The sequence below is a fragment of the Cherax quadricarinatus genome, chromosome 4, assembly GCF_038502225.1.
Source record: "Cherax quadricarinatus isolate ZL_2023a chromosome 4, ASM3850222v1, whole genome shotgun sequence".
Lineage (NCBI taxonomy): Eukaryota > Metazoa > Arthropoda > Malacostraca > Decapoda > Parastacidae > Cherax > Cherax quadricarinatus.
The window spans coordinates 29,401,175-29,413,723 of NC_091295.1; the positions used below are offsets into that span (position 1 = coordinate 29,401,175).

General features: G+C 39.7%; 1 protein-coding gene across 1 annotated transcript in view; it reads left to right on the plus strand.

Annotated features, from left to right (window-relative positions):
• The window catches only part of LOC128684555 (ADP-ribosylation factor-like protein 3), a 49,125-nt gene that overhangs the window by 29,477 nt on the left and 7,099 nt on the right, over window positions 1–12,549 (plus strand). Inside the window, exon 4 of the mRNA XM_053770815.2 lies at window positions 5,791–5,939. Coding sequence (XP_053626790.1) covers window positions 5,791–5,939 — 149 coding nt within the window. The remainder of the gene's footprint in view (window positions 1–5,790; window positions 5,940–12,549) is intronic.

Consider the following 12,549-nt stretch of genomic DNA (forward strand, 5'->3'; position numbering starts at 1 on the left):
ACCACTCTCTTCACCTTTCTTTTACTCTCCATATACTCTGCTCTTCTTATAACACTTCTGCTTTGTAAAAACCTCTCGTAAGCTACCTTTTTCTCTTTTATCACACCCTTTACTTCATCATTCCACCAATCACTCCTCTTTCCTCCTGCCCCCACCCTCCTATAACCACAAACTTCTGCCCCACATTCTAATACTGCATTTTTAAAACTATTCCAACCCTCTTCAACCCCCCCACTACTCATCTTTGCTCTAGCCCACCTTTCTGCCAATAGTCACTTATATCTCGCCCGAACTTTCTCCTCCCTTAGTTTATACACTTTCACCTCCCTCTTACTTGTTGTTGCCACCTTCCTCTTTTCCCATCTACCTCTTATTCTAACTGTAGCTACAACTAAATAATGATCTGATATATCAGTTGCCCCTCTATAAACATGTACATCCTGTATTTACATGTACAGTGGACCCCCGGTTAACGATATTTTTTCACTCCAGAAGTATGTTCAGGTGCCAGTACTGACCGAATTTGTTCCCATAAGGAATATTGTGAAGTAGATTAGTCCATTTCAGACCCCCAAACATACACGTACAAACGCACTTACATAAATACACTTACATAATTGGTCGCATTAGGAGGTGATCGTTATGCGGGGGTCCACTGTATTTACATGTACATCCTTGTATTTACGTTAATTCTTTTGGGAAATATTGCTTCAAATTTAGGCCGACCTTTTGGAACAGATTACGGCTGATATTCGGGGTTCCACTGTATACATGTTTAGCTAATACAGTACTAATACAAAATTATATCACATGCTTGATTATCATGACAAGAGATCATATGCAGAGCTGCAAAAGAATCAAAGGATTTCACTCATCAGTTTAATTGGTGGGACTAAGAGGTGTGTCCCATTGTTTTTTGGTGACAAATTATGAAATATATAGGAAAGAATATAGTGATAAAGATGATAAAAAAATTAGGTAATGAAAGATTGGATATCAGGTTGGAGGGAGAGAGTATGGAGGAAGCGAATGTATTCAGTTATTTAGGGGTGGATGTGTCAGCAGATGGTTCTGTGAAAGATGAGGTGAATCATAGAATTGATGAGGGGAAAAAAGGTGAATGGTGCACTGAGGGGTCTGTGGAGACAGAGAACTTTGTCCAGGTGTGAAGCATGGGCGGTGAATGTTGCAACAAGGAGAATGCTGGAGGCAGTGGAGATGTCGTGTCTGAAGGCAATGTGTGGTGTGAATATAATGCAGAGAATTTGTAATTTGGAAATTAGGAGGTGCGGAATTACCAAAACTGGTTTTGTTATCCAGAGGGCTGAGGAGGGGTTGTTGAGGCGATTTGGACTTGGAAGATGGAACAAAATAGAATGACTTCGAGAGTGTATAAATCTATAGTGGAGGGAAGGTGGGGGTAGAAGTCAGCCTAGGAAAGGTTGGAGGGAAGAGGTAAAGGATGTTTTGTATGCAAGGGTCTTGGACTTCCAGCAAGCATGCATGAGTGTGTTAAATAGGAGTGAATGGAGACAAACGGTTTTTAGGACTTGACGTGCTGTTGGAGTGTGAGCAGGGTAATATTTATGAAGGGATTCAGGGAAACTGGCAGGCCGGACTTGAGTCCTGGAGATGGGAAGTACAGTGCCTGCACTCTGAAGGAGGGGTATTAATGTTGTAGTTTTATAACTGTAGTATAGGTGCACCTCTGGCAAGACAGTGATGGGGTGAATGATGGTGAAAATTTTTCTTTTTCGGGCCACTCTACCTTGGTGGGCAACGGCCGATGTGTTAATAAAAATATATAAATTGTGAAATACAGTCAAGAAGAGGGTTAGAAAGAAGATTTAAGTGCTAGTGTAGGTAAGCCTCACTTTAGCCTACTGTACTAGCAAACTGTGGATGAAATATGGTTGCCGAGAGTGTATAAGTACAGTGGAACCTCAAATATTGAACTTTCTTCGGTCCAGAAGGCTGCTTGAGTGCCTTTACCGAATGAATTTATTCCCATCAGGAATAATGTAAATTAGATTAGTCCATTTCAGACCCTCAAAAATGCACTTATAAAAGCACTTACAAAAATACACTTACATAATTGGTTGTGTTGGGAGCAGTTCGATTTTTGAGGTTCCACTGTACAAATTTCATTGGATTGAAAGTGATAGAAATGTACAAGATACTTGAAAATCTGTGAAGTGGCTGCAACTCATTCATGTAATGTATTAAGAGGTATATGTACATAAAGACATTATACAGTTAAGTGGTGGAGTCAGGCACATGTAATTGAAACAAGAAAATTATACATTGGAAAATGAAATATAATAATAATGGAGAAATAGTGAAGGGAATGTTATTTGAAAAAAAGAAGAGGAAAAGTGACTACAAGAGGAATAAGTTGAGGAAATAAAAATAAAACCTGAAATAAGGTGTACAGTACGGGTTTTCCCTCAGTTTCTGGTTTCACTTTTTTTTCTTGCATTGTGTTATGCAATTCTGCTCTATGGAGCCCTCCAATTTCTACCAGCAATTCACTACAGTAGATGTTAGGTAAATTCACTCTGTTGCAATCACCCAAGCTCAGCGCCATGACAGTTTAACAATGCTGTATCTCCTTAACCCGTAAACGGTCCAAACGTACATATACGTTTTTTCAACATTTGAAAGTATGTAAAAAAAGTAGATCTTTTTTTTTTTTACATTTGAAAATGTGTAAAAAAAACTTTGATCTACTTTTTTTTGTTATACAGTGGACCCCCGGTTAACGATTTTAATCCGTGCAAGAGGGGTAATTGTTATGCGAAATAATCGTTATGTGAATGAATTTTCCCCATAAGAAATAATGGAAATAAAATTAATCCGTGCAAGACACCCAAAAGTATGAAAAAAAAATTTTTACCACATGAAATATACATTTTCCCACACACAAAGAGAAGGATACATGCACAATAGTAGAGTAGTACATGCACAGTATATATTGTGCATGTACTAGTCTACTAAATGAAGAATAAATGACACTTAACTTTATTGAAGATGCAGCAATGACTGATGAGACACTGTGTCCTGGGAGTGCCTTTTCCTCCTGAGTACTGTAGGTCCTGTTTGGCATTTTCTTCCAGAACAGGCCTTATCACACTGTGTATGCCACTACGATTCTTAAATCTCTCAAACCAACCTTTGCTGGCTTTAAATTCACCAATATGAGCACTAGTTCCAGGCATTTTTCCCTGTTCACCTGGGTGTTAGTCGACTTGTGTGGGTTGCATCCTGGGAGACAAGATTAAGGACCCCAATGGAAATAAGTTAGACAGTCTTCGATGACACTGACTTTTTTGGGTTATCCTGGGTGGAAAATCCTCTGGGGTTAATTGTTTCTTGGTATTCTCAATAAGCCACACCAACAACGGTGCTACAGCAGCAGCAGCAGCTGACAGTGCAGCAGCAGCAGCAGCTGACAGTGCAGCAGCAGCAGCAGCTGTACCACCAATAGTAGCGATGGTTGATTGGGGTTTATTATACAACCTGGCCAGCTCGGAGACATGCACTCCACTTTCATACTTATCAATGATCTTTTTCTTCATCTCTATTGTAATTCTCACCCTTATTGCTGTAGGGTTGGCACTAGAAGCTTTCTTGGGGCCCATGGTCACTTATTTTCCAGAAAAAGCACCGAAAACACTGTAATAATATGAAATATTCCGATTGTATGCTTGGATGTTACCGTGGAGGCTGGCTGGTAAACAATGCCACCGGCGGACATGTGAGCGTGGCTCAGGCCGCACATTGGACGCGTCTCGGACGAAAATCGGTAAGCGGGTTTTTAAGCGGTATGCGAGGCAAAATTTTTTGCAATTAAAGTACGCGGTATGCGAAATAATCGCTATGTGATCCCATCGTTATGCGGGGGTCCACTGTATATGAAAATATGTAAAAAAGCGTAGATCTACTTTTGGAGCACTACACATGTGAACGTAGATCTGCTTGGACCATTTACGGGTTAAGTATCACTAAACTGATTCACAGTGACATTATAAATATGAGAAAGAAAACAGATTTGGTTGTGGGAAATCCAGTGAACATAATTTGAAAGACATAATGTAGTTGGTTTTCAATTTGAGTGTTTTGTGCAAAGTCAAAAGAAAATGGATACTGGGCAAGACTGGGGGTAGAGTCAGGAAGGAAAGAGTAGTAGGAAAATGTATTCACAGGTTCATAATGTGAATATTTAAATCCAGACAGACAGACTGGTTGACTGGTAGTGGATGGAAGAGTGAGAGTAAAAGGGTGGAGAATTATGATTGATTTTTTTTTTTTTTTTTTTTTTTACCAATTGCATTGTTTTAGGTATATGTCTGTTTGGTGCCTACCTGGTGTGTGCTCATAATTTTTGGGTAAAAATAAGTAAAGAAGTGTAACTTTTTTCTTGATTTTTGTAATGTATTTAGAGTATTATTGAATTTTGGATTTTACTTTTTCTGTAGATTTTCTCCAGATTCATTTTTTTTTTTTTGTGATCGTTTTGTACATGTGGTAAGCTTGTATATTTTTTTTGGTCAGTGTTAGACAAAATGTGTGGAATTTGTAGTCTTGAGCTTCTTGAGCCAGGATCTTGTCTATCGCATAAAGCGATAGGAAGCGGGAGGAAGCATTGGTAAAAATATATCAAGGATTAGCAGAGAAAAGGGAAGTGCAGAAACAGCTGGTAAATGTAGAAGAATTTTTAATGAAGTTACATACCAGCAAATTAAAATTATCCAGATGCTGTGGCATAGCAAAATATTTGGAAGGGAAAGACTTTAAAAATCTGTAAATTTGACAAGTAAAAACATGAGCTCAGAAATAAGTCATTAGTGACAAAGACTACTGAAAGGAAAATGAAAGTACAGTAATTAACTTGAGACCTGGAGGTGGGAAGTACAGTGCTTGCACTCTAAAGGAGGCATTTGGGATATTTGCTGTTTAGAGTGACATCTAAACTGTTGTATCTGCAAGCTTCTGGCAAGAGTGATAGTGTGAATGATGATGAAATTGTTTATTTGGGTCACCCTGCCTTGGTGGAAGATGGCCAGCGTGTTAAAGAAACAAAGATATGTAAAAGAACTCTCCAGTCTAGATATATCATAGATAAGAAAAAAAGTTGATTGAACTTGTAACAAAACACACTAAGATGCTTGGGTAACAAGCATATCTATGTGATGCACCTGTTACTGGTTTCAAAAGTTTTTCTACTCTGTTCCTGGTGTGGGGACAAGCTTTTCTGTTTGCTTGTTCAACCAGGCTGCTGCTGTTGGCAGTCCATGGGCCAACATAATTATCACAGCCTGGTTGCTCTGGAACTTCGCAAAGTTAGTGAGGTAGCGATCCAATTTTCTCTTGAAATTGGAATAGGAAAATGTTTTTAGAAAAAGATAATGAGTAAATAAAAAGATGTATGTGTATAAAGCCAAGTCAAAGATTAGTTCTGCCTAACAAAGGCAAATTAATTTAGTACAAGAAATTAGTAAATAAAAGGTTAAAGATATAATTAGCTAGTTGGCCAGATTTGAGTCCTGCCATCTGAGTAAGGGGTGGGGGATGTTACAGTTTGGAGGGTTATCTGAACTGTAATGTTAGAATATTTGTGGCAAGACAATGATTGAATGAATGACGGGGAATGGACGTATGTATTTCCTCTCTTGGGTCACCCTACCTTGGTGAGAGATGGTCAGTGTTTAAAAAAAATAAAATTTAAACACGGTCACTATTCCCAGTCACAAGATAAGATAAATTTTACTCTTTTCTGTTTTCCTGCAGGTGTGCCTGTGTTGATTTTTGCCAATAAGCAAGACCTGTTTAATGCAGCACCTGCTTCGGAGATAGCAGAAGGCCTTCAGCTTCATACCATCCGGGACCGTACATGGCAGATACAAGCATGCTCAGCAACATCAGGCGAGGGTGTTAAAGTAAGAAATATGTTAGTACAGTGGACCCCCGGTATATGATATTAATCTGTTCCTGAGAGCTCATCGTATGCCAAAATTATCGAAAGGCAAATTAATTCTCCCCATAAGAAATAATGGAAATCAAATTAATCCGTGCAAGACGCCCAAAAGTACTATGAAAAAAAAAGTTTTACCACATGAAATATTAAGTTTAATGCACACAAACTGAAGAAGACATGCACAGTTAGTAGTACTCTACTAACAATAGAATACATGACACCTTTAATGAAGATCTGGTGATGATTGATGGGATGGGAGGAGGGGAGAGTGTCGAAGTTGTTAATGTTTAGAAGGGGAATCCCCTTCCATTAGGACTTGAGGTAGCAAGTCCTTTTCCGGGGTTACTTCCCCTCTTCTTTTAACCCTTTGAGGGTTTCGGACGTACTAGTACGGCTTACGACCCAGGGTTTTTGACGTACTAGTACGCCTAAATTCTAGCGCCCTCAAATCTAGTGGGAGAAAGCTGGTAGGCCTTCATATGAAAGAATGGGTCTATGTGGTCAGTGTGCACAGTCTAAAAAAAAATCCTGCAGCACACAGTGCATAATGAGAAAAAAAAAACTTTGACCATTTTTTTGGAATAAAACAGCGACTTTGCACTGTATTTTCGTATGGTATTTATTGTTGTATTCTAGTTTTCTTGGTCTCATTTTATAGAATGGAAGACATATTACAGAAATTGAGATGATTTTGACTGGTTTTACAATGAAAGGTACCTTGAAATTGAACTCAAAGTAGCAGAAATGTTCGATTTTTACCAAATTTCAAAAGTAAACAAATCGTGCCAAGCATGCAATACACGTCAACTGGTGAGTCTAATATTCTTTCACCAGTGCGCCAATAATATTTATACCATTTTTTACACTAATGCAGTAGTCTGCATAACAGTAAATCTTATATTTTTTCTGAGAATAAAAATTCAAAGCGGAAAGCAAAAGAATATAAGAGGGGCCTTGAGACGTGACTAATGACCAGAGGAAATGTCATTTTAGTGCCAGGAATGTCTTTCTTGTTTATTCTGGACCCTATTCTGAAATTGGCCTCTTTTGAAATTTGTGTGAAATTGGCAAAATTGCTAAATTCTGACCACTGTACTGGATAGTTGAATTTCATAAATGGGTGGTTTCTTGCACCCATTCGATAGACAAAATGGAGTTCTAGCGAAATATTCATGTTTTTTGTCGACTAGTACAGTGGAATTGGCCGAAAATGGGGCTCAAAGTGGGCAAAATCGCCGATGCATAAACATAGCCGAGACCGCTAACTTTGCGAGAGCATAATTCCGTAAGTTTTCCATCAAATTTCAAACTTTTGGTGTCTTTATGATCGGGAAAAGATTCTCTATCCTTTCACAAGAGAAAATAATTTTTTTTTTTTTAAATTTGGCCGACCCTGAGAACGAGTTTCGGAGAGGGCCTGTCGACCCTCAAAGGGTTAATGCCACTAGGACCAGCTTGAGAGTCACTGGACCTCTGTCGCACAACAAATCTGTCCATAGAGCTCTGTACCTCCCGTTCCTTTACGATTTGTCTAAAATGGGCCACAACATTGCCATTGTAATAGTCACCAGCACGGCTTGCAATAGCTGTGTTAGGGTGATTTTCATCCATAAAGGTTTGCAGTTCAACCCACTTTGCACACATTTCCTTAATTTTTGAAGTAGGCACACTGGATTCCACAACTGGCATAGGCTTCTCAGGGTTAGCCCCAAACCCTTCAATATCTTTCTTAATTTCCATACTGATTCTCACCCTTTTTACCACAGGGTTGGCACTAGAAGCTTTCTTGGGGCCCATGGTGACTTATTTTGCAGAAACAAGCACCAAAAACACTGTGATAATATGAAATGTACCGAATATATGCTTAGATGCGAGCACACTGGCTGGCTTGTAAACAATGGCACTCACGTGGACGCGTCCCGGACGAATCGTGTGGCGGATTTTTTAACGAGTGGCAAGGCAAAATTTTTGCGTTAAAATGTATCGAATACAGGATTTAACGTATAACAATGCCATTGAATGCCGGGGATCCACTGTAGTACAGTGGTCCCTCGCTTTTCGTAGTTCTCGGGAATCATAGATTTTGGAAATCATACGGATATTTTCGTATAAACATGAGCTCGCTAATCATAGGTTGACTCGCGAATAGTAGTTCGTCCGGGACGCGTACGCATGGTGTGAGCCGGGGCGGCCTCCCTACCCAGCCAGTCTGGCATTGTTTACCAGTGAGCGAAGGTCCCCTCACGTGCTCCTACGAAATATTTCATAATATTCCACTCATTTTAGTGCTTGCAAGTACTAAATAAGCTACCATGGCTCCAAAGAAAGCTCCTAGTGCCAAGCCTGTGGTAAAGAAGGTGAGAAATACGATTGAATTGAAGAAAAACATCATTGAACAATATGAAAGTGGCACAAGTGCGGCCAAACTGGCCAAGATGTATAAGAAACCCTACACAACCATATGTTCCATAGTGGCCAAGAAAAAGGAAATCAAGGACGCTGTTGCTGTTCCTGCTGCAAGAGCTTCAGCAGGAACAGCAACAGATCGCAGCTCAGAATCTTGCTGCAGAGGAGGAGGAAGAGAGATGGAAGAAGGTGCCTTCTTCAGAAATTAAAGAGATTTTTGCTATGTGGGGTAAGATGGAAAGCTTTATGGAGAAACATCACCCTGACAAAGTTGTTGCAAGCCATGTTGGCAACATGTACAGTGACAAAGTCTTGGGCCATTTTAGGGAAGTGTTAAAGAGACTCCAGAAACAGCTCTCTCCACAGTTATTTTGCGAGACAGGACTCAGTGACTCTCAAGGTGGTCCTAGTGGCATTAAGAAACAGAGAAGAGAAGCAACCCCAGAAAAGCAATTGGTACCTGAGGTGTTGCTGGAAGGGGATTCCCCTTCCAAACTGTAAACAATCCAATCTCTCTCCTCCTCCAGTCTCCCATACACTAAGAAGAATCTCCAATAAAGGTAAGTGTTATGCTGTTAATGTTTCATTCATCATTTCCCATTGTATTGTTTATGTAAAATTCTTAGGAATCCACCTTGATAATAGACTCAAATTTCATACACATATACAATAAATTTCTAAGAAAATTTCCAAGACCGTAGGCATACTATCGAAGATACGGTACTATGTTCCACAGTCAGCCCTCCTGGCCCTATATCACTCTCTTATTTACCCCTATCTCACCTATGGAATTTGTGCATGGGGCTCAACAACAATTAACCATCTCAGACCACTAATTACCCAACAAAAGGCTGCAGTCAGAATGATGATAAATTCCCACTACAGGCAGCACACTCCACCAATATTCAAAACACTAAACCTACTCACCATACAAAACATCCATGCTTATTACTGCACCTATTACATACATAGAACACTTAACTCTGATATTAACCCTCCCCTCAAACATCTCCTTGCCAACCTCAACAGAACACATGACCATAACACAAGGCACAGATCACTCTTTGATGTTCCTCATGTCCATCTCACGCTATGCAAAAACTCAATGCACATAAAAGGCCCTAAAATCTGGAATTCATTACATGTAAATATAAAAGAAACACTACCTGTTTATAAATTCAAGTCTCTTCTCAAAGATCACTTACTCACCCAAAACCAAATAAATACTGAATAACTAAACCTTATAAATTGTATATCTTAAATGTTTCTCACAATTATATCACATAAACGTTAAACCAAAGACCCAATCTAACTTTGTTATTTTTTAGATACACTACCTAACAGAATACTTCATTCTACTGAATGTACAGCAATGCATGCAACCATATGACCTGTCTTTGTAATACTCATTTGTGCTTTAATGTTATCTGTTTACAATAATGTTTTATCACTGATTACATCATTGCTTAGTTAATCTTAAGTTAATTTTAAACCTGCCCGTAATGCTATGCATACAAGTGGCTTTGGCATGCTGCTCTTACCTGTATTTTTTTGTACCTCTGTATGTATGTTCAAATTATAAAATAAATAAATAAAAAACAAATACTACATCTATATTTCATGTAAAAAAATTTTTTGTTTTAATACTTCTGGGTGTCAGGAACGGATTAATTGTATTTACATTATTTCTTATGGGGAAAATTGATTCGCAAATCATAGATTTCGATAATAGTAGCAACTCCAGGAACCGATTAACTTCGAAAAACGAGGGACCACTGTATTTGGTTTTATTAGATATCCCTATGGGGGAAATTCAATCACTCTGAGTTGTGTCAGTTTCAGTTTGCTAATTTTATTGAGTACTGTAATAAGTTTCCTATGTAATAATTAGAGAATGCCTCTTCTGATCAGCTTCAAACCCTAAATATAGGTACAGTGGACCCTCGCCTAACGCTATTAATCCGTTCCTGAGAGCTCAACGTTAGGCGAAATTATCATTAGCCAAATTAATTTTTCCCATAAGAAATAATGGAAATCAAATTAATCCGTTCCTGACACCCCAAAGTATGAACAAAAAAAATTTTTTACCGCATGAAATATTAATTTTAATACACACAAACTGAAGACATGCACAGTTACATGACACTTACCTTTATTGAAGATCTGGTGATGATTGATGGGATGGGAGGAGGGGAGACTGTGGATGGTGTTAATGTTTAGAAGGGGAATCCCCTTCCATTAGGACTTGAGATGGCAAGTCCTTTTCCGGGGTTACTTCCCTTCTTTTAATGCCATTAGGACCAGCTTGAGAGTCACTGGACCTCTGTCGCACAACATATCTGTCCATAGAGGCCTGTACCTCCCGTTCCTTTATGACATTCCTAAAGTGTTTCACAACATTGTCAGTGTAATAGCCACCAGCACGGCTTGCAATAGCTGTGTGAGGGTGATTTTCATCAAAAAAGGTTTGCACTTTAAGCCACATTGCACACATTTCCTTAATCTTTGAAGTAGGCAACTTCTTCAATTTCTCTATCCCCTCCTCCGAAGCAGTTTCCTCAGGTGTGGCCTCTTGCTGTTGAAGATGATCTAGCAGCTCATCAGTGGTTAGTTCTTCATTGTCCTCCTCCACCAACTCTTCCACATCCTCCCCACTAACCTCCAACCCCAAGGACTTCCCCAGTGCCACAATGGATTCCTCAACTGGCATAGGATTCCCAGGGTTAGCCTCAAACCCTTCAAAATCCCTTTTGTCTACACATTCTGGCCACAGTTTCTTCCAAGCAGAGTTCAAGGTCCTCTTAGTCACTTCCTCCCAAACCTTACCTATAATGTTTACACAATTGAGGATGCTAAAGTGATCTTTCCAAAACTCTCTTAGTTGAGTTTCTGAGGTCACTACAAAGCACCTTTCAAACATAGCTTTTGTGTACAGTTTCTTGAAGTTGGAAATGACCTGCTGGTCCATGGGCTGCAGGAGAGGAGTGGTATTAGGAGGCAAAAACTTGAACTTAATGAAGCTCATTTCCACAGAAAGTCGCTCTGCCATGTCTGAAGGATGACCAGGAGCATTGTCTAATACCAGGAGTCACTTAAGGTCTAATTTCTTTTCAATTAGGTAATTTTTCACATAGAAAAAATCCCTAGTGACCCATGCCTTACTGTTTGCCCTCCACAGCACACACAAATTAGCCTTGAGGACATTGTTTTTCCTGAACACTCTGGGAGTTTCAGAGTGATACACCAATAAAGGCTTCACTTTGCAATCACCACTAGCATTAACACACATCAACAGAGTAAGCCTATCTTTCTTAGGCTTATGTCCTGGGAGTGCCTTTTCCTCCTGAGTAATGTAGGCCCTGCTTGGCATTTTCTTCCAAAACAGGCCTGTTTCGTCACAAACACTTGTTCAGGTTTCAGTTCTTCACTGTCTGTGTACTCCTTGAATTCCTGCACATATTTTTCAGCCGCTTTGTGGTCCGAACTGGCAGCCTCACCATGCCTTATCACACTGTATGCCACTACGATTCTTAAATCTCTCAAACCAACCTTTGCTGGCCTTAAATTCACTCACATCACCACTAGTTGCAGGCATTTTTCTAATTAAATCGTCATGCAACTACCTAGCCTTTTCACATATGATCGCTTGAGAGATGCTATCTCCTGCTATCTGTTTTTCATTTATCCACACCAATAACAGTCTCTCAACATCTTTTGTCACTTGCGATCTCTGTTTCGAAAACAAAGTTGCACCTTTGGCAAGAACAGCTTCCTTGATTTCCGTTTTCTTGGCCACAATAGTAGTGATGGTTGATTGGGGTTTTGTGTACAACCTGGCCAGCTCGGAGACACGCACTCCACTTTCATACTTAGCAATGATCTCTTTCTTCATATTCATAGTAATTCTCACCCTTTTTGCTGTAGGGTTGGCACTAGAAGCTTTCTTGGGGCCCATGGTGACTTATTTTGCAGGTGCAATCACTAAAAAGGCTGTGATAATATGAAATGTTCCGATTGTATGCTTGGAAGCGACCGCAGTGGCTGGCTTGTAAACACTGGCACCCACGGAATAGTGAGGTGGGCTCAGGCCGCACGTGGATGCGTCTCGAACGAATTGTGCTGAGCGAGTTTTTTAGCGCTAGCCGAGGCAAAATTTTTGCGTTAAA